Genomic DNA, 24,936 nt, shown 5'->3' on the forward strand with positions numbered 1-24,936 from the left:
TATAGGTACCAATGACATAGGTAAAAAAAGGGAAGAGGTCCTGAAGGGAGGATTTAGGGAGTTGGGAGGAGAGTTAAGGAAAAGGACCAAAAAGGTAACAATCTCAGGATTACTGCCTGTGCCACGCGACAGTGAGAGTAGGAATGGAGCGAGGTGGAGGATAAATGCGTGGCTGAAAGACTGGTGCAGAGGGCAAGGATTCAAGTTTCTGGATCATTGGGACTTCTTTTGGGGAAGGTGGGACCTGTACAGAAAGGATGGGTTGCACTTGAGCCCGAGGGGGACCAATATCCTGGCGGGGAAATTCGCAAAGGCTACTGGGGAGACTTTAAACTAGAACGGTTGGGGCGAGGGACTCAAATAGAGAAAGCTAGTAGACAGAATGGGAGGCAGGAAGCAGAAAACGGAAGCACTCGGGCACAAGAGGAGAAAGAAAAAAAAGGAAATAAACAGAGAATAAGAGGTGGAGGGTTTCTTAAATGTGCATATTTTAATGCTAGGAGCATTGTAAGAAAGGTGGATGAGCTTAGAGTCTGGATAGACACCTGGAAGTATGATGTGGCGATCAGTGAAACATGGTTGCAGAAGGTCTGTGATTGGAAACTAAATATTCCAGGATTTCGTTGCTTCAGGTGTGATAGAATTGGAGGGGCAAGAGGTGGAGGTGTTGCATTACTAGTCAGGGAAGATATTACAGCAGTGCTTTGGCAGGATAGTTTGGAGGGCTCATCTAGGGAGGCTATTTGGGTGGAACTGAGAAGTGGGAAAGGGGTAGCAACACTCATAGGAGTGTATTATAGACCGCCAAATGGGGATCGGGAATTGGAAGAGCAAATATGTAAGGAGATAGCAGATATTAGTAGTAAGCACAAAGTAGTGATTGTGGGAGATTTCAACTTTCCACACATAGACTGGGAAACACATTCGGTAAATGGGCTGGATGGTTTGGAGTTTGTAAAATGTGTGCAGGATAGTTTTTTGCAGCAATACATAGAGGTACCTACTAGAGGAGGGGCAGTGTTGGACCTCCTGTTAGGAAATGAGACGGGACAGGTGGCGGAGGTATGCGTTGGGGAGCACTTCGGGTCCAGTGATCACAATACCATTAGTTTCAATATAATTATGGAGAGGGTCAGAACTGGACCTAGGGTTGAGATTTTTGATTGGAGAAAGGCTAACTTTGATGAGATGCGAAATGATTTAAAAGGAGTGAACTGGGACATTTTGTTTTATGGGAAGGATGTAGAAGAGAAATGGAAGACATTTAAAGGGGACATTTTAAGCGTACAGAATCTTTATGTTCCTGTTCGGTTGAAAGGAAACAGTAAAAAGTGGAAAGAGCCCTGGTTTTCAAGGGAAATTGGACATCTTGTTCGGAAAAAGAGGGAGATCTACAATAATTATAGGCAGCATGAAGTAAATGACGTGCTTGAGGAGTATAAGGAATGTAAAAAGAATCTTAAGAAAGAAATTAGAAAAGCTAAAAGAAGACATGAGGTTGCTTTGGCAAGTAAGGTGAAAGTAAATCCAAAGGGTTTCTACAGCTATATTAATAGCAAAAGGATAACGAGGGATAAAATTGGTCCATTGGAGAGACGGAGTGGACAGCTATCTGCAGAGCCAAAAGAGATGGGGGAGATATTGAACAATTTCTTTTCTTCGGTATTCACCAAGGAGAAGGATATTGAATTATGTGAGGTAAGGGAAACTAGTAGAGTAGCTATGGATACTATGAGTTTCAAAGTAAAAGAAGTACTGACACTTTTGAAAAATATAAAAGTGGATAAGTCTCCAGGTCCTGACATGATATTCCCTAGGACATTGAGGGAAGTTAGTGTAGAAATAGCCGGGGCTATGACAGAAATATTTCAAATGTCATTAGAAACGGGAATAGTCCCCGAGGATTGGCGTACTGCGCATGTTGTTCCATTGTTTAAAAAGGGTTCTAAGAGTAAACCTAGCAATTATAGGCCTGTTAGTTTGCCTTCGGTGGTGGGCAAATTAATGGAAAAGATACTTAGAGATAATATATATAAGCATCTGGATAAACAGGGTCTGATTAGGAACAGTCAGCATGGATTTGTGCCTGGAAGGTCATGTTTGACTAATCTTCTTGAATTTTTTGAAGAGGTTACTAGGGAAATTGATGAGGGTAAAGCAGTGGATGTTTTCTATATGGACTTTAGTAAGGCATTTGACAAGGTTCCTCATGGAAGGTTGGTTAAGAAGGTTCAACTGTTGGGTATAAATGCAGGAGTAGCAAGATGGATTCAGCAGTGGCTGAATGGGAGAAGCCAGAGGGTAATGGTGGATGGTTGTTTGTCGGGTTGGAGGCAGGTGACTAGTGGGGTGCCTCAGGTATCGGTGTTGGGTCCTTTATTGTTTGTCATGTACATCAATGGATGAAGGTGTGGTAAATTGGGTTAGTAAGTATGCAGATGATACCAAGATAGGGGGTGTTGTGGATAATGAAGAGGATTTCCAAAGTCTACAGAGTGATTTAGGCCATTTGGAAGAATGGGCTGAAAGATGGCAGATGGAGTTTAATGCTGATAAATGTGAGGTGCTACACCTTGGCAGGACAAATCAAAATAGGACGTACATGGTAAATGGTAGGGAATTGAAGAATACAGTTGAACAGAGGGATCTGGGAATAACCGTGCATAGTTCCTTGAAGGTGGAATCTCATATAGATAGGGTGGTAAAGAAAGCTTTTGGTATGCTAGCCTTTATAAATCAGAGCATTGAGTATAGAAGCTGGGATGTAATGATAAAATTGTACAAGGCATTGGTGAGACCAAATCTGGAGTCTGGTGTACAATTTTGGTCGCCCAATTATAGGAAGGATGTCAACAAAATAGAGAGAGTACAGAGGAGATTTACTGGAATGTTGCCTGGGTTTCAACAACTAAGTTACAGAGAAAGGTTGAATAAGTTAGGTCTTTATTCTCTGGAGCGCAGAAGGTTAAGGGGGGACATGATAGAGGTCTTTAAAATGATGAGAGGGATAGACAGAGTTGATGTGGATCAGCTTTTCCCTTTGAGAAAAGGGAAGATTCAAACAAGAGGACATGACTTCAGAATTAAGGGACAGAAGTTTAGGGGTAACATGAGGGGGAACTTCTTTACTCAGAGAGTGGTAGCGGTGTGGAATGAGCTTCCAGTGGAAGTGGTGGAGGCAGGTTCGTTGGTATCATTTAAATTAAATTGGATAGGCATATGGATGAGAAGGGAATGGAGGGTTATGGTATGAGTGCAGGCAGGTGGGACTAAGGGAAAAAAGTTGTTCGGCACGGACTTGTAGGGCCGAAATGGCCTGTTTCCGTGCTGTAATTGTTATATGGTTATATGTTATATGGTTATATAATTGATAATTTGGTGACAGTAATTTGGAGAACATCATGGCACAGCTAGTAGTGGTGTCATATCACAACTCCTGTACCCAACTTCGATCTAACCTCCAGTGCTGTCTGTATCGAAGTTTGCACCTTCTCCCTGTGACCATGTGGGTTTCCTCTGGGTGCCCTTTGTTTCCCTTCCACATCCCCAAAACATTTAGAGGTAGGCTAATTACCTCTAATGTGCAGGTGAGTGGTCGAATTTGGGGGAAGTTAATGATAATTATGTGTTTTAATGTCTGGTGCTGTTCTGAGAAAGAATTAATACACAGGTTAACAAACAAAACAGCACAGAGTGCTGGAGTAGCTCAGCGGGTCAGGTAGCATCTGTGGAGAACATGGATAGGTGACGTTTCACAGAGTGCTGGAGTAACTCAGCGGGTCAGGCAGCATCTGTGGAGAACATGGATAGGTGACGTTTCACAGTGTGCTGGAGTAACTCAGCGGGTCAGGCATCTGTGGAGAACATGGATAGGTGACGTTTCACAGAATGCTGGAGTAACTCAGCGGGTCAGGCAGCATCTCTGGAGAACATGGATAGGTGACATTTCGGGTCAAGACCCTTCTTCAGACCAGTCTGTTCTCCAGAAGATCTACCTGACCTGCTGCGTTACTTCAGCACATTTTGTGGTTTTGCTGCTCTGAGAATGTCAGCCTCACATGTCTGGATTGGTAATCCTGCCCCAGAGGCAGGATCCACAGATCCATGACTGCCAACCCATTGGCAAAATGTAATTCTTAGTTTAATAACACTCTTGACCTAATCATCTTTGATAACAGAATATGCCAGGGTATGTTTTAAGGATTAAAAGTTGTTTTATGAATATTGGTAATATCCTGATGTGAAAGTCCGATAACCTTAAACTGTTAAAATAAATCAAAAGACACAAGTCTCAGTCTTATGTCTTTACTAGAATCACCTAGGTGGGAGAGAAACACAGGCAGCTTGCGTGTAACACTAGCTCACCCAAGCGCCTGCTACCATTCTCTCAAGGAATACAAAGGAGTACCAGCTCTATTTATACCTAATAGAACAGCTTAAGATACATGTAGTATTTTTCCATTGACACATAAAAAAGTCATGTTGCAAAGAGACATAATAGAGTTACTTTAATTGTGTTAAGGAGTACATGGGAGTTATTAGGGAGTGTTAAGGAGTTTATAGACAGCTGCAGAAACAAGAAGGCTCTATTGTTAGATAAGAAAGTATCAGAATGTCTAACCTTAGAGAAGCAATTTGTAATCAGTGTTTCTCTGCTTGTCTACTAAATTTAATATGTTATCCTTGAAATGTCGTCTGTAGCTAGAATAAAATAACTGGTACTTCATTAACCCTTATACTTACAGATAAGTCATGTGGTAAATCTCCCTGAGAGACTCCTGGCACCGTTCATTCATTTTAATTAGATCGGCAGTGGTGAAGTTATAACTATTCTTCAGCACGGTGACCTGGAGAGAAATGTAAGATTCCGGGGTAAGTCAGGATAGAATAGACATGGGAAAGATATTGCAGGATATTCTAGCTCCATATAAACACTAAGCAGCCTCATGGCCAGCTGTAGCTAACTGGCTAGATTCCACCAGGCCTGCTGTATTTCTATATCCACCCTTGTTGGATTATGTTTAAGAAGGAACTGCAGATGCTGGAAAATCGAATGTAGACAAAAATGCTGGAGAAACTCAGCGGGTGAGGCAGCATCGATGGAGCAAAGGAAATAGGCGACGTTTTGGACCCAAAACATCGCCTATTTCCTTCGCTCCGTGGATGTTGCCTCATCCGCTGAGTTTCTCCAGCATTTTTGTCTACCTTTGTTGGATTATGTTCACTTGTCGTTTTGTCTGCAGGATTTAGCATGACATTTCTGATTTAGTTTTGGCAGATGCGCATAGTCCATTAGTATGGAAAAATAAATAACTATTTCGAACCTTCAATAACTTTAGGAAATCCCTAAGCCATTCAATCTTTTCGCAGGTGGAATAAATTCTCTGTTGTACTGGAAGGTTGCCAACACTGAACACGACTATGTACATGGGGAAGAAAGACACAAAGTGTTGGAGTAACTCAGTGGGTCAGGCAGCATCTCTGGAGAATATGGATAGATGACGCTTGAGATCGTCACATAGGAAAAAGGCCCATTTGCTAACCTGGGTTATTAACATACAGAATATACAGCAGTGCCTTGGCTGAATGACTCAAGGAGATTTGTTCCAGGGCTCATTCAACAGACACCATTTCCTTGGATTTTGTGGTTAGCAGCGAGCATTGTTAGCTCACCACTGATCTCCAAACTGTACTGAATATTATCTCAATGTTCTTCCCTACAGAAATGTCAGGAATGCAGATGCTGGTTTATACCAAAGATAGAGTGCTGGAGTAACACAGCAGGTGAGGCAGAATCTCTGGAGAAAAAGGTTGGGTGACATTTCAGGTCGTGTCCCTTCTTCAGCCCTGCCCTAGACTGTCCCTTCTTTTTATGTTAGCCCTAGTTGTTCAACAAATAGCCAACTTGGACAAAGTAAAGCTGACAAAATTGCAATGGCTTTAGGGCTAGTAACTTGCCTAGAAATGGAGTGGGGTCGCTTTAAGCTTGTTGAATCCCAGCAAACAGCAGGCTAGCAAATATATTATTTAAGGCCCTGGTGCAGGAAAATTCACCAGTGCCCAAGGTCCAAGGTCATAGGCTACAGGACAAATCTTGCAGAAGGAACAGGCTTGCTTTTGCATACCCAGGCATTGTGAGGCATGCAGAGAAAATCATCTCATGGAAGACTTGCAGAGAAGGGTGGTAGAGGGGAAGAGGAGAAGATGAATTGCCCACAGGAGAGGCCCATTGGTAGTTGGCAAGATGAGTCATGACAGAAGTGTGTTTGAGGATTTTGGGAGAAGTGGTCCAAGTGAGGGTCATCTGCGAGACAAGATCGCTGGGGCAGAAGGTCAGGGATGTTGATGAAGCCAGGAGATCAGTAGGCAGTATGGGTGGGGTTTTGAATGTGGATTGGGACCTGGACTTGATTGGGATTACAAGGAGATGGGCTGGGTTGGAAAGCTAGGTGAGTATAATACTTGAAGGGCTATCAGAAGAAGGAGTGAAACCACAACCTGCAAATGAAGACTGGAGAATGTACCACTGAGCCACCAGCACAGACATGGATACATGAACATGACATATTCTCCTACATAGATCATGACAGCGGTCCTGAGCTGCCCTCTACCTCAATGGAGACCCTCGGACAATCTTTAATTTGACTTTACTGGACTTTATCTGTCACCATCGAGGGGATCTATCGCAGTCGCTGCTTCAAAAAGGCTGCCAATATCATCAAGGACCCACACCATCCTGGCCACACACTAATCTCTCCGCTGCCATCAGGTAGAAGGTACAGGAGCCTGAAATCTGGAACATCCAGGTTCAGGAACAGTTTATAGACAATAGACAATAGGTGCAGGAGTAAGCCATTCGGCCCTTCGAGCCAGCACCGCCATTCAACATGATCATGGCTGATCATCCCCAATCAGTACCCCGTTCCTGCCTTCTCCCCGTATCCCCTGACTCCGCTATCTCTAAGAGCCCTATCTAGCTCTCTCTTGAAAGTATCCAGAGAACCGGCCTCCACCGCCCTCTGAGGCAGAGAATGCCACAGACTCACAACACTTTGTGAGAAAAAGTGTTTCCTCGTCTCCGTTCTAAATGGCTTACCCCTTATTCGTAAACTGTGGCCCCTGGTTCTGGACTCCCCCAACATCGGGAACATGTTTCCTGCCTCCAGCGTATCTTCATAGACTTTAGAGATACAGTGTAGATGCAGGCCCTTCAACTCACTGGGTCCACGCTGACCAGCGATCACCCCATACACTGACACTATCCTACACACCACAGACTTGATTAGTACGGGTGTCAGAGGTTCTTCCCCACAGCCTTCAGGCTATTAAACACAACATCAAACTGAACTATAACAGCCTATTGTACTTTATCTGTTTATTTATGTACATATATATGGTCTATGCTATATAGACACACTGAACTGTTCTGTATTTATGCTTACAATACTCTGTTGTGCTGCAGCAAGCAAGAATCTCATTGTCCTATCTGGGACACATGACAATAAACTCTCTTGACTTGACTTGACTAAACGTTATTCCCTTTATCATGTACACTGTGGATGGATCGATTGTAATCATGTATAGTCTTTCCGCTGACTGGTTAGCACCAAACAAAAGCTTTTCACTGTACCTCGGTACATGTGACAATAAACTAAACTAACTACAAGGTAAATTTGGTGGCATCCCATCTGCCCAATGCATCATGTGTAGCTCCTGCAGCCCAGGATTAATAGGTGTTGTGTCCTCTGGCGTCAATACTGGGCCCAACAGCAATTCAGTAAAAATGACAAAGGATTTTTTTAATGCTCCAGCAGGATTCCAGAATAGTGTTTTATGGATCATGCTCAAAAGAAGATTCTCCATAACTTCCACCAATCCCTCAAGGACTCCCACACTCTGCCAATCTGATCTCTTGTGCATTTTAAATTTCATCACAACCACCATCAGGCAGCCTAAGCTTCAGAATACTAAGCTCTAGTTCACTTGCCCCACTATTTCATGTAGTTTAACATTTAGCTCAATGTCAATTTTTTAAGTGTTGGAAGGAACTACAGATGCTGGTTTAAACCGAAGATAGACAGAAAAAGCTGGAGTAATTTAGCGGGTCTCTGGAGAAAAGGAATAGGTGATGTTTCAGGTCAGGTCGAGTCTGAAGAACGGTATCGACCCAAAACCTCACATATTCTTTTTCTCCAGAGATGCTGCCTGACCCGCTGAGTGTCAGAGGTTCTTCCCCACACCAATGACATTCCACTTTTGTGTCTATCGTCAATTATTTAAAATTATGCTCAGGGAAGTACCTGATTATAATTTCAATTTGAGTTTGCTATCCAAACAAAGATGTTGCAAAATTGCAGAATTTAACAGCATGGGTTAAAAGATAGCAGCAAAAGTAATTGAAGATACACACCTTCATAAACTCAGAAGGAAGCTGTCCATTTGGAAATGAAGCTCCCTCACAGCTCAGCAGAATGAAGAATCCTCGAGAAGTACTGAAGCTGGTTTTCAGAGGCAGGTTATATTTCTCTCCCAACTGCACTATCATTCCTACTCAGGTTAAGAGGAAAATGTGAACACTCATTAAGCATCCAGAAAGTGCCCAACTCAACCCTACTGCATAATTAACACACTCTTCATGGAGTCATGGAGTGAACAGTACAAAAGCAGCCCCTTTCACTTACCTTATCCATGCTGACCATTGATCACCCACGCGCACTCATTTTTTGTTATTCCACTTTCGCATCCACTCCTAACACTCTCAGATGCAATTTGCAGGGAAGTTATGCTACAAAAGCAGACGTCTTTGGGATGTGGGTGGAAACCGGAGTACCTGCAGGAAACCCAGCTGCACCCTATGCCACTCTATTTCACCAATGACACTCATAATTTTATATTCCTCCATCAGGTCATCCCTCAGCTTCCTTTGGTCGAGGGAAAACAAGCCCAGCCTATCCAGTCTCTCCCCGTTGCTGAAATCCTCCAATTCAGGCAAGATCCTGGTGCAGTTCCTCTTTACTCGCTCCAATCTAACCACACCTTTCCTATAGTGTAGTAGCTTGAACTACACACAATACTCCAAGTGCAGCGTCATTCAATATGATCATGGCTGATCATCTAAAATCAGTACCCCGTTCCTGCTTTTTCCCAATATCCTTTGATTCCGTTAGCCCTAAGAGTTAAATCTAACTCTCTCTTGAAAACATCCAGTGAATCAGCCTCCAGAGAATTCCACAGATTCACAACTCTCTGGGTGAAAATGTTTTTCCTCATCTCAGTCCTAAATGGTCTACCCCTTATTCTTAAACTGTGACCCCTGGTTCTGGACTCCCCCAACATCGGGAACATTTTTCTTGCATATAGCCTGTCCAATCCCTTAAGAATGTTTTATGTTTCTATAAGATACCCTCTCATCCTTCTAAATTCCAGTGAATAAAAGCCCAGTTGACCCATTCTTTCATCATATGACAGTCCCGCCATCCCGGGAATTAACCCGGTGAATCTACGCTGCACTCCCTCAATAGCAAGAATGTCCTTCCTCAAATTAGGAGACCAAAACTGCACACAATACCCCAGGTGTGGTCTCACTAGGGCCCTGTACAACTGCAGAAGGATCTCTTACTCCTCTCGTTATGCCAACATGCAATTCGCTTTCTTCACTGCCTGCTGTACCTCCACCCGGTGACTGATGTACAAGCACACCCTGGTCTCGTTGCACCTCCCCTTTTCCTAATCTGACACAATTCAGATAATAATCTGCCTTCCTGTTCTTGCCACGAAAGTGAATAACCTCATATTTATCCACGTTACTGTATACTGCATCTGCCATGCATCTGCCCACTCACCCATCCTGTCCAAGTCACCTTGCAGCCTCATAATATCCAGCATCCTCCTCGCAGCTCACACTGCCACCCAGCTTTGTGTCTTCCGCAAACCTGGAGATGTTACATTTAATTCCTTTGTCTAAATCGTTAATATTGTAAATAACTGTAGTCCCAGCACTGAGCCTTGCGGCACCCCACTAGTCACTGCCTGCCATTCTGAAAAGGACCCGTTAATTCCTACTCTTTGCTTCCTGTCTGCCAACCAGTTCTCTATCCATGTCAATACCCTACCCCCAATACCATGTGCTTGAATTTTGCACACTAATCTGTTGTGTGGGACCTTGTCAAAGGCTTTTTAAAAGTCTAGATACACACATCCACTGGCTCTCCCTTATCCATTCTACTTGTTACACCCTAAAAAAATACCAGATGTCAAGCATGATTTCCCCTACATAAATCCATGCTGACTTTGACAGATCACGTCACTGCTTTCCAAATGCACTGCTATTACATCTTTAATAATCAACCCCAGCACCTTCCCCACTACCGATGTAAGGCTAACTGGTCTATAATTCCCCGTTTTCTCTCTCCCACCTTTCTGGGACAGCCTCGCCAAGTCTGTCTGTCCTTTCTTCTGTTTTTGTTATGTTAAGTATATGTTAAAAGTATGTTTTAGTGTTCCTTGGTATGTTTTATGTGGGGGATGGGGAGTTAGGGGAAACTTTTTTTCAATCTCTTACCTCGACGGAAATGTGATTTTTTTCCGTATCTTATCTCCGTCCCCACTGCGGCCGAACATCGTGGAGTTGGCGGCCTTTCCTGGAGACCGACCCAGCGCTCTAGGCCGCGGGAGTCTGTGGGACTTTAACATCACAGAGCTTGCGATCCCTTTACCGGGGATCAAAGCTTCAACCGCGGGGCCTGTGGACTTTAACATCGTGAAGCCCGCGGTCTCTGGTAAGAAGAAGCCGACTTGGGAGTTCAATGCCGCGGAGAGTTTCAACCGCCCTGACGCGGGAGTTTCGATCACCCCCACGGGGGTTTCGATCGTTGGCTGAGTGGGCTTTGATCGCCCCGACTGAGGATGGTTTGACTGCCCCGACCACGGGAGAACAAAGAGGAAGAAGTTGAACTTTATTGCCTTCCATCACAGTGAGGAACGTGGAATCCACTGTGATGGATGTATATGTTAACTTTTATGTGGTTGTGTGTCTTGTTGCTTTTCACATAGTATGGTAAATCAAATTTCACTGTACCTTCGTTGGTAAATATGACAATAAACTGGCCTTGAAGTCTTGAAGCCTACATTGGCTGCCCTCCAGTCCACGGGAACTGATCCAAACTCTATTCTATGCACCAATCTATGACGGCAAGCATACCCTAATGACTTCTTCACAACCCTGTCCTTTGTGCTTTCAGGTAACTATGGTCTTGGAAGCTTAGGTCAATCATAGACTTGGACCTCAAAATCCAAATTAAATAGGATGCGATTAGTCTAAAATCAAATAAAAAGTGCCTCCTGTCTAAAGAGAATGAGGAAATATTCAAAGCAATTAATTTTCATTTGATACTAAGCTATTGCAAGATTTTTTATTGCATTCTTGCATATGACAATAAACATGAACTTGATCCATGTGTCAAAGTATTTCTGAAGTAAAGAAATTGTTGATGCTGGAAACAGAACATGACAGAAGCACACAGTTGGTCAAGCCTCATCAGTGATGAGAGAAACAGGTCAAAGATCTTTCATCAGAACTGAAAAGGTGGGAAAGCAAGTGTGTCAAGATGCACAGAGAGCGAGGGTGGAAAGAACAGAGGAAGCAGAGCAAAGTGTCAAGATAGCAATTACTTTAGAAATAGCCATGTTTAGTTTAGTTTAGAGATACAGCGTGGAAACAGGCCCTTAGTCCCACCAAGACCACACTGACCAACAATTGCCCGTATACTAGTTCTATCCTACATCCTAGGGACAATTTACAGAAGCCAATTAACCTACAAATCTGCGCGTCTTTGGTGTGTGGGAGGAAACCGGAGCACCCGGAGAAAAAACAAGAACGTGCAAACTCCTCTCACTTGTATGGTGAGAAGTCATGAGGTCAAAGGAGAAACGTTGCACTGTAAGAAGAGGAATTGATGAGGACATAAGAATGGAACCAGAAGACACAAAGAGAAGATCGTTTCAGAATTCTGAATGAGAAAGGGAAAGGAAGAGATTTGTGGTGGCTGAATCCCATTGAAATGACAGAATTGATTGAAGATAGTCCATTGTATGTGGAGACTGACAGTAAAAGGTGAACTCTCTCAACTATCATTTTCCTTTGAAACATAGAAATTAGGTGCAGGAGTAGGCCATTCGGCCCTTGGAGCCTGCACCGCCATTCAATATGATCATGGCTGATCATCCAACTCAGTATCCCGTACCTGCCTTCTCTCCATACCCTCTGATCCCCTTAGCCACAAGGGCCACATCTAACTCCCTCTTAAATATAGCCAATGAACTGGCCTCGACTACCCTCTGTGGCAGAGAGTTCCAGAGATTCACCACTCTCTGTGTGAAAAAAGTTCTTCTCATCTCGGTTTTAAAGGATTTCCCCCTTATCCTTAAGCTGTGACCCCTTGTCCTGGACTTCCCCAACATCGGGAGCAATCTTCCTGCTTCTAGCCTGTCCAACCCCTTAAGAATTTTGTAAGTTTCTATAAGATCCCCTCTCAATCTCCTAAATTCTAGAGAGTATAAACCAAGTCTATCCAGTCTTTCTTCATAAGACAGTCCTGACATCCCAGGAATCAGTCTGGTGAACCTTCTCTGCACTCCCTCTATGGCAATAATGTCCTTCCTCAGATTTGGAGACCAAAACTGTACGCAATACTCCAGGTGTGGTCTCACCAAGACCCTGTACAACTGCAGTAGAACCTCCCTGCTCCTATACTCAAATCCTTTTGCTATGAAAGCTAACATACCATTCGCTTTCTTCACTGCCTGCTGCACCTGCATGCCTACTTTCAATGACTGGTGTACCATGACACCCAGGTCTCGCTGCATCTCCCCTTTTCCTAGTCGGCCACCATTTAGATAATAGTCTGCTTTCCTGTTTTTGCCACCAAAATGGATCTCACATTCATCCACATTATACTGCATCTGCCAAACATTTGCCCACTCACCCAGCCTATCCAAGTCACCTTGCAGTCTCCTAGCATCCCCCTCACAGCTAACACTGCCCCCCAGCTTAGTGTCATCCGCAAACTTGGAGATATTGCCTTCAATTCCCTCATCCAGATCATTAATATATATTGTAAATAGCTGGGGTCCCAGCACTGAGCCTTGCGGTACCCCACTAGTCACTGCCTGCCATTGTGAAAAGGACCCGTTTACTCCTACTCTTTGCTTCCTGTTTGCCAGCCAGTTCTCTATCCACATCAATACTGAACCCCCAATGCCGTGTGCTTTAAGTTTGTAAACTAATCTCTTATGTGGGACCTTGTCGAAAGCCTTCTGGAAGTCCAGATACACCACATCCACTGGTTCTCCCCTATCCACGTTACTAGTTACATCCTCGAAAAATTCTATAAGATTCGTCAGACATGATTTACCTTTTGTAAATCCATGCTGACTTTGTCCAATGATTTCACCACTTTCCAAATGTGCTGCTATCCCATCTTTAATAACTGACTCTAGCAGTTTCCCCACTACCGATGTTAGACTAACTGGTCTGTAATTCCCCATTTTCTCTCTCCCCCCCTTCTTAAAAAGTGGGGTTACGTTTGCTACCCGCCAATCCTCAGGAACTACTCCAGAATCTAAAGAGTTTTGAAAGATTATTACTAATGCATCCACTATTTCTGGAGCTACTTCCTTAAGTACTCTGGGATGCAGCCTATCTGGCCCTGGGGATTTATCGGCCTTTAATCCATTCAATTTACCCAACACCACTTCCCGGCTAACCTGGATTTCACTCAATTCCTCCAACTCCTTTGACCCGCGGTCCCCTGCTATTTCCGGCAGATTATTTATATCTTCCTTAGTGAAGACGGAACCAAAGTAGTTATTCAATTGGTCCGCCATATCCTTGTTCCCCATGATCAACTCACCTGTTTCTGACTGCAAGGGACCTACATTTGTTTTAACTAATCTTTCTTTTCACATATCTATAAAAACTTTTGCAGTCAGTTTTTATGTTCCCTGCCAGTTTTCTTTCATAATCTATTTTTCCTTTCCTAATTAAGCCCTTTGTCCTCCTCTGCTGGTCTCTGAATTTCTCCCAGTCCTCCGGTATGCTGCTTTTTCTGGCTAATTTGTGCGCATCATCCTTCGCTTTAATACTATCCCTGATTTCCCATGTTATCCACGGATGCACTACCTTCCCTGATTTATTCTTTTGCCAAACTGGGATGAACAATTTTTGTAGTTCATCCATGCAGTCTTTAAATGTCTTCCATTGCATATCCACCGTCAACCCTTTTAGAATTAATTGCCAGTCAATCTTGGCCAATTCACGTCTCTGAGTACAGTGGAAATACATACTAATGTGAAAACAATGGTTAATTTCATTATCAATTTTGTTGGTTTCCACAGAATTTAACATATGTGTTTTACAATAACCTTTTGTGGAAATTTGAACTGTCCAGTGCTGAGTATTAAGCAAAAACATCACACTTTTTAATGGCAGCCTTTTGCAAATGTTTCATCTTCATTGACCATTCAAAACAATGATGGAAATGGTACCTGCTACATCGTCTACTATCTCGGCGTAAGTGCGTCGAGCAATATCAAGGAACTCGTTGATGTTTGGCCTGACAGCATAGCATTTCTGTGTCCTCATGTTCAAGCAGCCTTTAATGTACCTGGTGTCATCATTGATAACGGTCTTGATTTCTTCCAGAATAAGGCCGAATCTACAATTTTTAATACAAAAATAGCTAACACAATGAATTATTCAACGTGCTGTTAGGAATTAGTTTATCGCTCAGTGAATCTAGGGGCAAACACACCATGCATATTAACTACATAGACACAAAATGCTGGAGTAACTCAGCAGGTCAGGCAGCATATCTGAAGGATACGTGACGTTTCGGGTCAAGACCTGAAACGTCGCCTATTCTTTATCTCCAGTGATGCTGCTTGACCTGCTGAATGACACCAGCATTTTGTGTATATCTTTGTAGTAAACCAGCATCTGCAGTTCCTTCCTACATATATTAACCACATGTTGATTTGTATCTGAGGCACTGTGCCCAGGATCCCAGGAAGGATGCATGGACCTCATCTACACTGCAAAGGAAGTCAGACTACAACTTTGTTTAGTGATTGTGAGTGCAGGGTTTGTTCTCCTCAGAGCAAAGAAGTTTTAACGGAGAAGTTCACATTTATTGTCATTAAATAAGGATACATTGCTTGAAACTGATAGCCAGAGATCCAAGGAAGATAAATGATAAGCAAAAGAATGCAGATGCTGGAAATCTAAAATAAAAACAGATGCTGACTTATCCACTGAGCACCCCTTTATTGATTAGTATGGGTGATAGGCATTACGGGGTGAAAGCAGGAGAATAGAGTTGAGAGGGAAAGATAGATTAGCCATGATTGAATGGTGGAGTAGACTCGATGGGCCCAATGACCTAATTTTGTTCCTAGAACGTATGAACATACAAATAATGTATCTGAGAAAACAACCTGATGTAAAAATCATATTTTTAAAATCATCAAAAAAACAGGTTACCTGGTCAGTATCACCATGCCTTGTGTGGAAGTCTGCTATGTATAAATTGACTGCCATCTTTCCCCATTAACATGGTGAGCATATTTTAAAAATTTGCTCATGGATAAGAAGTGTTTTGTGATCTTCTGAGGCCATGAAAGGTGCTCTATAAATGCAATTCCCTTCTTCCCAATGAGTTGTAAACAGGAATGCTCATGGAAGCAGGTGCAATAGCAACTTTCAAAAAGGAATTGAAATATTTGTAGAAAAATGGATTGAAAATGATAGAAACCAACCAAGATATTTAACTCTGAAGAAGGGTTTCGACCCGAAACGTCACCTATTCCTTCGCTCCATAGATACTGCCTCACCCGCTGAGTTTCTCCAGCATTTTTGCCTGCCTAAGATATTGAACTCTGTTAACATGAAGAGTTTAAGGGCAAGGGGGAGACCAATCTACTTTGGTCAGTAAAATATTTTGAGTACCTGGAGTAAAGTGAAATTAAATGTTGTATTCTAAAGGGCCTGTCCCACCAGCATGCGATTGCATGCATCTAGCGCGACCAAACGTGGTGGCTTGAGGCGTACAGCCTCGCGGGGCCGGTCCTACTTCCAACCGCGGAGCCGTCTGGAGTAGTGCGGGGCTGGTCCCGACATCATACTCACCAATCAGCTGGGCAGGAGGCGGGCCGACTGAATTTGGACGTCGCACGGCGTCGGGTGGTTACGTCATCACGCAACGGCACACCAGGCGGTGACGTCATTGCGCAACGCCACAGCGTCGAGACGCAGCGTACACCCGTCGAGGTGCTGCGTACGGCCTCAATGCGGCTGCGGGCCGACAGGCCATTGCCGCACAGAATTTTTGGACAGTGTCAATTTTTCGGAGCCCTGTGCGATGTCGGGACCAGCCCTGCACAACTCCATACGGCTCCAGCGATCGAAGTGGGACCGGCCCCGCGAGGCCGTACGGCTCAAGCGACCACGTTTGGTCGCGCTAGACGCACATGCAATCGCATGCTGGTGGGACAGGCCCTTTACAATACAACACTAAATGAATACAATGCAGGCTTCCCAATTGTCGGTCGTCGAAGGAGGTGGGATCGAGTGCAGTGTGAAGATCTCTGGTTATTCTAGTGTTTCAGGTGTACTTATGAGACAATACATATGTGCAGCTTTTACAGATATTGCACAGTTGAAGGGGGGTATTAGACAATGTGCCAAGTTCACCAACGCTCACTATACTGTAATTACCTGCTATCTCCAAGTGAACTGCAATAAGCCTTCAGGAGTGGTGTTTTGCAGCTTTTCAGAATTTCCTGAAAAACAAGAACGTATTGCCAGAAAATTATGATTATGCAATCCTCAAAAATGTTAATTTCTTCCCCTTGTTCCCAACATCTGTCATGTTTCTGGCATGAATATACCCACATCCCGAGCTATTGCTATTCTGGTGTTGTTATCAATTTATTATGGCTACGAGATACGGACAAAAACTACAGACAGGCAAATCATGTCATGCAGGAGTACTTCAGATACTGCAAAAGAGAAAATAAATAAGAATACGGTGGCGCAGTGACACAACTGATAATGCTGCTGCCTCACGGAGCCAATGAACCAGGTTTGATCCTGTCCTTGAGTGCTATTTGTGTGGAGTTTGCATGTTCGTCCTGTGCTGCATGGTGCTCCAGTTTTCTCCCACATCTCGAAGGTTTGTCGGTTAATTAGCCCTCTGTAATTTGCCACTAGTGTGTTGGGAGTGGATGCAAATGTGAGATAACATTGAACTAGTGTGAATGGGTGATCGATTCAACATGCACTCGATGGGTCTGTTTCCATGCTGTATCTTTCAATCAATCAATGAAATGCAGAATATAGTGTTGTAGTTGCAGAGATGGTGCAGATTATTAAAAGTGCAAGGGTTGCAATTAGGTGGGTTGGAAGATCAGGACTACACCCTAGTTTATGTAAGGACAATGCAGTAGTCTGATAACAGCAGGGAAGAAACTGTTCTGGAATCTGGTGGTACATGCTTTCAAGCGTTTGTGTCTGGCTGACAGGAGAGGGGAGACGAGGGAATAATCAGGGTGAGAATGGTCCTCCACTGTTTTTTCGAAGCAGCATGAAATATAGATGGAGTTAATGTGGGGGAGGTTGGTTGCGTGATGGACTGGGTTTCATTTATAACTCTCTGCAATTTTGTTTGATTATGGGCAAAGCAGTTGCTACACCAAGCTGGACAGGATGCTTTGCATGGAGCATCTGTAGTCTGTATTGGTGAAGAATATTTCATGGATATGACATAATTTCAAGAGTAAGGACATTCCCTCGCCACTCTCATTGTGCTTTTTCACCTTTCGTCTAATGCTGGCTATCTGTCCCGTAGTTTAAAATGGCACTTAACATGTTTGGGGATCTGGTATATGGCAAAAAAAGGCACTAATTGCTTCAAAGGAGAATAACTAATACAATTTGACTTAGAATAACATTTTGGGGACAGATGAGTTAAAGCCAAGTCAACATGATAAAGAATGATGAGAGTTTTATGGAGGTAATTCCAGAGCATCGTTGCCAGTGTGCTGAAGGCCCAGATGTCACCTGTCATAGTCAGAGACATTCACCACCACAACTTTGTTGATCCTTTCCCCATCTACCCTTATCACAATTGCCAGCGTTAGGGTTGTAACATTCATAACCTTGACTATTTAAATACCTCTTATACAAACCAATTGTAGCAGATTGCACCACCTCATCTGGCAGTACATTCCAGATATCAATGACTCCCTGTGTAAAAACTTACCTTTCAGATCTCTTTTGAACTCCTTCCTCCCACATAAACCTATGCCCTCTTATTTTTTGACATCGCTACCATGGGAAAAAGATTTTGACTATCTACATATCTATGCTTCGCAAAATCTTTACCGCCATCAGGTCGCCCCTCAGTCTCCTTCTCCCAAGAGTAAACAAGCCCAACCGATCCAGTCTTCCATTCCAGGAAACATCCTAGTGAATCTCCTCTGCATTCTCTACAGCGCAGTCATTTACTTCCCAGCATGTGGCGACCACAAATGCACACAATATTCCAAATGCTTTCTAACCAATGTTTTGTAAACTTGTATCATAACATCCCAACTTTTATAATCTATTTCCCAGCTAAGTGTCTTTTAAGTGGTTTACAATTTGCTGTATGTCCTACCCCTATCTGGTGTCTGAAATTCATTACCTATTATGGCATTTTCAAGAACTTTGAGCAGTACAGAAATTGTAGAATGTTTTTTTAATGGAATTACAGAGATAAAGTACAGTGAAGCACAGGTGCATTAAGTTGTACCACAACGTGGTGGTAGCATTTCTAAGGAACCTCACCTTATCTTAAATCGTGTTTTAACAACAGTTGTGTCAATGGGAATAAGGGAGTTAAGAGTAAGAAAGTTTCAGACTCACAGTAACCATATAACCATATAACCATATAACAATTACAGCACGGAAACAGGCCATCTCGACCCCTCTAGTCCGTGCCGAACACATAATCTCCCCTAGTCCCATATACCTGCGCTCAGACCATAACCCTCCATTCCTTTCCCATCCATATAACTATCCAATTTATTTTTAAATGATAAAAACGAACCTGCCTCCACCACCTTCACTGGAAGCTCATTCCACACAGCTACCACTCTCTGAGTAAAGAAGTTCCCCCTCATGTTACCCCTAAACTTCAGTCCCTTAATTCTCAAGTCATGTCCCCTTGTTTGAATCTTCCCTACTCTCAGTGGGAAAAGCTTTTCCACGTCAACTCTGTCTATCCCTCTCATCATTTTAAAAACCTCTATCAAGTCCCCCCTTAACCTTCTGCGCTCCAAAGAATAAAGCCCTAACTTGTTCAACCTTTCTCTGTAACTTAGTTGCTGAAACCCAGGCAACATTCTAGTAAATCTCCTCTGTACTCTCTCTATTTTGTTGACATCCTTCCTATAATTAGGCGACCAAAATTGTACACCATACTCCAGAATTGGCCTCACCAATGCCTTGTACAATTTTAACATTACATCCCAACTTCTATACTCAATGCTCTGATTTATAAAGGCCAGCACACCAAAAGCTTTCTTTACCACCCTATCTACATGAGATTCCACTTTCATGGAACTGTGCACAGTTATTCCCAGATCCCTCTGTTCACCTACATTCTTCAATTCCCTACCATTTACCATGTACGTCCTATTTTGATTTGTCCTGCCAAGATGTAGCACCTCACACTTATCAGCATTAAACTCCATCTGCCATCTTTCAGCCCACTCTTCCAACTGGCATAAATCTCTCTGTAGACTTTGAAACTCTTCTTCATTACCCGCAACCCCACCTATCTTAGTATCATCTGCATACTTACTAATCCAATTTACCACACCATCGTCCAGATCATTGATGTACATGACAAACAACAGTGGACCCAACACAGATCCCTGTGGCACCCCACTCGTCACTGGCCTCCAACCTGACAAACAACCATCCACCATTACTCTCTGGCATCTCCCATTCAGCCACTGTTGAATCCATCTTGCTACTCCACCATTAATACCCAACCATTGAACCTTCTTAACCAACCTTCCATGAGGAACCTTGTCAAAGGCCTTACTGAAGTCCATATACACAACATCCACTGCTTTACCCTCATCAATTTCCCGAGTAACATCTTCAAAAAATTCAAGAAGATTAGTTAAACATGACCTTCCATAACAACATTAATTTTTCCACAGGATTTTCAAAAAGAAAGGATTTTTTAATAGTATACGTTTATCTTTGTTTGTGCAAGTTAAAAATGCCAAAGGCTGTATGTTACATTGTTTAATAAAGGTTCAATAGACAATACACAAGATAGTTTTTAAGAGGTTTTCTAGTTCTGAATCTAAATTGAGTTATAACTATTCAGTGAAAACACATGAAACATAAACTATACATAAATTATTCTAGACAGCAAAAAGAAAAATACTGTGCAATAGCAAGATATCAGTGCAAAAGTACAAGTAGAAAATAAGTGCACAATAGTGCAAGAGGAGGTCCGCAATGTTCCGTTGCTGAGATAGGATTAGTGTTGTGCAGGTTGGTTCAAGAATGTAATGGTTAACCAAAGATAGGCACAAAAAGCAGGAGTAACTCAGCGGGACAGGCAGAATCTCTGGAGAGAAGGAATGGGTGATGTTTCGGGTCTGAAGAAGGGTCCCGACCCGAAACGTCACCCATTCCTTCCCTCCAGAGATGCTGCCTGTCCCACGGAGTTTTACTTTAGTTTAGTTTAGAGATATAGCCGGGAAACAGGCCCTTCGGCCAACTGGGTCCGCGCCGACCAGCGATCCCCGCACGTTAACACTATCCAACTGGGGACAATGGTGACATTTACCAAGCCAATTAACGTCCTTGGAGTGTGGGTGGAAACCGAAGATCTCGCAGAAAACCCACACAGGTCAGGGGGAGAAAGTACAAATTCCATAAAGACAGCACCCATAGTTGGGATGGAACCCGGGTCTCCGGCGCTGCATTCGCTGTAAGGCAGCAACTCTACTGCTGCGTCACCGTGACAACCCACTCCAGTATTTTGTGTCTATCTTCAGGCTTCTGTACCTCCTTCCCAATGGTAGCAGCGAGAAGAGGGCACGGCTCAGATAGCAGGGAAGCTTGATGATAGATCTTAAGGCAGTGCCTTATGTAGATGCTTCTGATGAATGTGCCTGTGGTGGACCATGCCGAGTCTACTCTCTGCAGCCTCCTCTTTGCACTGGAATTGCTGTTCCAGGCCATGAAGCAATCTGTCTGGATACCTTCTATAGTGCATCTGTAGTAAGTTTGATAAGAGTATTCAGTGAAAGGTCGAATCTCTTTAAACGTCCAAGATGGCAGAAGTGCTGCCGCTCCTTCTTTGCGATTACCTCAGCTGCTGGGCCCAGGACTGGTCATCTGAGATGTTAACGGCCAGATATTTGAAGTTGGTAACTCTCTCCACAACCGACACACCAATGAGAATTGGCACATAGTCTCCCAACCCCCTTTCTGAAGTCCTTATTGATATTGAGTGGGGGACCAGCAAGGTCCACAGCAGGGGGTGTGAAGGGCAAATTTATAGATGGCATTGGAGCTGTCACACAGTCGTGGGTGTGAACAGAGTAGAGCAGGAGGATAAACGAGTGGTAAGCTCATGGAGTGCTTTGAAAACAAGGGGTAAAAATGTGGAAGTCACATGTTGGGGGACTGGAGAACATGAAGAGATTTTAAAATAAGACCAAAGTTATTTAGTATTGAAATAAGGAAGCACCTTTTCATGCAAAAAGATGATAGAAATCTTGAATACCCCATCAACAATATGTCAAACTATTTTTGCAGAGTAAGTGATTGTGAAGTATGCAATTTAAATGTGAGCATTGTGTGGTTTTGATGACTCAGATTGAATGTTGGAAAATATTTTGCCCTGACATTGATGGATTCTCAGGAAAGATATCAAGATCGTGAAATATGAGTCATTTGGGTCACGCAACAGGAAAACGCTGGAATGACATTTTGGTGAGACTAAAGTCTCAAGAAGCTGGATGAATAGAAAAATCATGCTTAAGAAAACAACCGGGAGCAATCATGGACTAATATATTTAAGGTGACAAAGGAGTCAGATATGGATGATGTGAATTTAAACCACTGACATTGAGCAAGATGCTGACATAAGCTCCTTTTTCCGCATTAACCATATAACAATTACAGCACGGAAACAGGCCATCTCGGCCCTACAAGTCCGTACCGAACAACTTTTTTCCCTTAGTCCCACCTGCCTGCACTCATACCATAACCCTCCATTCCCTTCTCATCCATATGCCTATCCAATTTATTTTTAAATGATACCAACGAACCTGCCGCCACCGCTTCCACTGGAAGCTTATTCCACACCGCTACCACTCTCTGAGTAAAGAAGTTCCCCCTCATGTTACCCCTAAACTTCTGTCCCTTAATTCTGAAGTTATGTCCTCTTGTTTGAATCTTCCCTATTCTCAAAGGGAAAAGCTTGATCACGTCAACTCTGTCTATCCCTCTCATCATTTTAAAGACCTCTATCAAGTCCCCCCCTTAACCTTCTGCGCTTAAACAAAGGAAGCCAATGCGACAGGCAAATTTACATGTTAAATATAGGGCTCTATACGCAAGGTGTAAGAGTAGCTGAGCCAAATGATAAATAATTAACAAAGAGGGGAAATAGAAATGCAAAGAAATGTGAAACGTGACAGAAAACCATGGTTTGGAGCAAAGCCATTGAGTGTGTACAAGAAGGGACAGAACCGGCTGTAGTTTTTGAGAAGGCTCCGCTCCTTCAACATCTGCAGTGAGATGCTGCAGATGTTCTACCAATCGGTGGTAGCCAGTGCCATCTTCTTTGCTGTTGTGTGCTGGGGCATCAGGGCGAAGGCCGCGGATGCCAACAGCATCAACAAACTCATCAGGAAGGCTGGCTCCGTCCTGCGGGTGAGTTGGATTCACGGGGAGGTTGGTCTTGGAGGGGAGGATACTCCCCAAACTGCGGAGCATCCTGGACAATTCAGCTCACCCCCTCCATGACACACTGGCCAACCTGAGGAGCACCTTCAGCAACAGACTGGTTCCACCAAGATGCAGCACAGAACATCACAGGAGATCCTTCTTCCCTGTGGCTATCAAACTGTTCAACTCTTCCCCCTTCTGTCGTGGGGTAGACCGACTCCCCCCCTCCCCAATCTTCGCACATCCCCAATCCTTTCCGCTCGTCACTTTAATTTCATGTTTCATGTATCTTGTGTTTTATGACTGCTGGCAGATCAATTTCCCTCCTGGGATAAGTAAAGTTCTATGGTCTCGTATTCGAACGTTGTCCTCTGTTGCAGCTCAACTACTGAGGGAAGCTATGGGGTGGATTCAGGGATAAGATTTCCTTTCATTTAGTAAACCATGGATTTTCAATGGATAATCACCATAACTTAGTACAAGGCGAGTCATGTCTTACAAACTGAACTTTGTTTATTTGAGGTAACAAAAGAGATGGTTGAGGGTAAAGCAATGGATGTTTTATTGTCATATGTATTGAAACAGAACAATACAATTCTTACTTGCAGCAGCACGAGGTTTGTCAATACATTCAGTATAATAAACAAACAAAAAAAAGTTCAATAAATTTTAAAAAACAATATAATAGAATAGAATAGAATAGAATACCTTTTATTGTCATTCAAACAGACAAGGTTTGAACAAAATTTCATTCCTAGTCTTTTACATTACAGAAAAAACCAAGACCCCGACTTAACACAATTTACACAAACATCCATCACAGTGAATCACCAAAACCTCCTCACTGTGATGGAAGGCAAAAGTCTTATCTCTTTTCCCTATGTTCTTCTCCCGCGGTCCAGCAGTCCGACTGCAGTGTCGAGGCGACTGGGGCTCACGATGTTAAAGCCCCCGGTGGGTGATGGTAAGTCCCGCGGCCGTTTAAGCCACGCCGGGCGATGTTAGGCTCCGCTCCGAGTCCTTTAAACCCCGTGATTCCAGCGGGAGAAGTTGCCGTTGCGGGAGCTCCGAAAAGCGGTCGGTCTCCCACCAGGGACCTGCGAGCTCCCGATGTTCCTGTCCACAGGGCCTGCGGCCGAAGCTCCAAAGTCGGGTTGCAGCCGCGCGCCACCACAGCTCTTCCCGCTCCGAAGTCGGCCAGCTCCGCGATGGCGAGTCCGCAGGCTCCGCGACTGGAGCCCTCAAGTTGGTTCCGGTTGGAGGCCGCTGCCGGCTCCACGATGTTAGGCCCAACAACACCGGAGACCCGACAGGGAAAAAATCAGGTCCCCGTACAAGGAAGAGATTAAACGGTTTCCCCCACCCCCCACATATACACAGCTAAAAAATAATAAAAACTAGAATCAAAAACATACATTTAACGAGACAAAATTAAAAAAAGACAGACGGACTGCAGACGAGCCGCTGCCGTTAGGCGCCGCCACACTCCAGCTACAATGCACAAAGCCCCTAGTGCAACCTAGAAAGGAAAGATTGGGACAAGTGTTGGGCCTTAATGCAGTCTTGTTTGAAGCCCATCCAAAGCAGCACAGTGGCCTAGCAGTAGAGCTACTGCCTTTCAGTGCCAGAGACCTGGGTTTGATCCTGACTAAGGGTGCTTATCTGTACGGAGTTTGCACATTCTCCCCGTGACTTGCGTGGGTTTTCTCCGAGATCTTTAGTTTTCCTCCCATACTCCACAGATGTACAGGTTAGTAGGTTAATTGGCTTAGTATAAATGTAAAAACTGTCCCTAGTGTGTGTAGCATAGCGTTAGTGTGCTGGGATCGCTGGTCAGTGCGGATTTGATGAAGCGAAGGGCCTGTTTCCGTGCTGTATCTCAAAACTAAATTTAACGAAACAAAGAAATGATA

General features: G+C 43.7%; 1 protein-coding gene across 1 annotated transcript in view; it reads right to left on the reverse strand.

The window, feature by feature from the left end:
* Positions 1 to 24,936, reverse strand: part of msh4 (mutS homolog 4) — an 88,524-nt gene that overhangs the window by 40,555 nt on the left and 23,033 nt on the right. The window contains exons 10-13 of the mRNA XM_033027855.1: positions 16,772 to 16,836; positions 14,545 to 14,714; positions 8,411 to 8,547; positions 4,744 to 4,847 (exon numbers count right to left, since the gene is read on the reverse strand). Coding sequence (XP_032883746.1) covers positions 4,744 to 4,847; positions 8,411 to 8,547; positions 14,545 to 14,714; positions 16,772 to 16,836 — 476 coding nt within the window. The remainder of the gene's footprint in view (positions 1 to 4,743; positions 4,848 to 8,410; positions 8,548 to 14,544; positions 14,715 to 16,771; positions 16,837 to 24,936) is intronic.

Source organism: Amblyraja radiata, chromosome 10 (genome assembly GCF_010909765.2).
Source record: "Amblyraja radiata isolate CabotCenter1 chromosome 10, sAmbRad1.1.pri, whole genome shotgun sequence".
Taxonomy (NCBI): Eukaryota; Metazoa; Chordata; class Chondrichthyes; order Rajiformes; family Rajidae; genus Amblyraja; species Amblyraja radiata.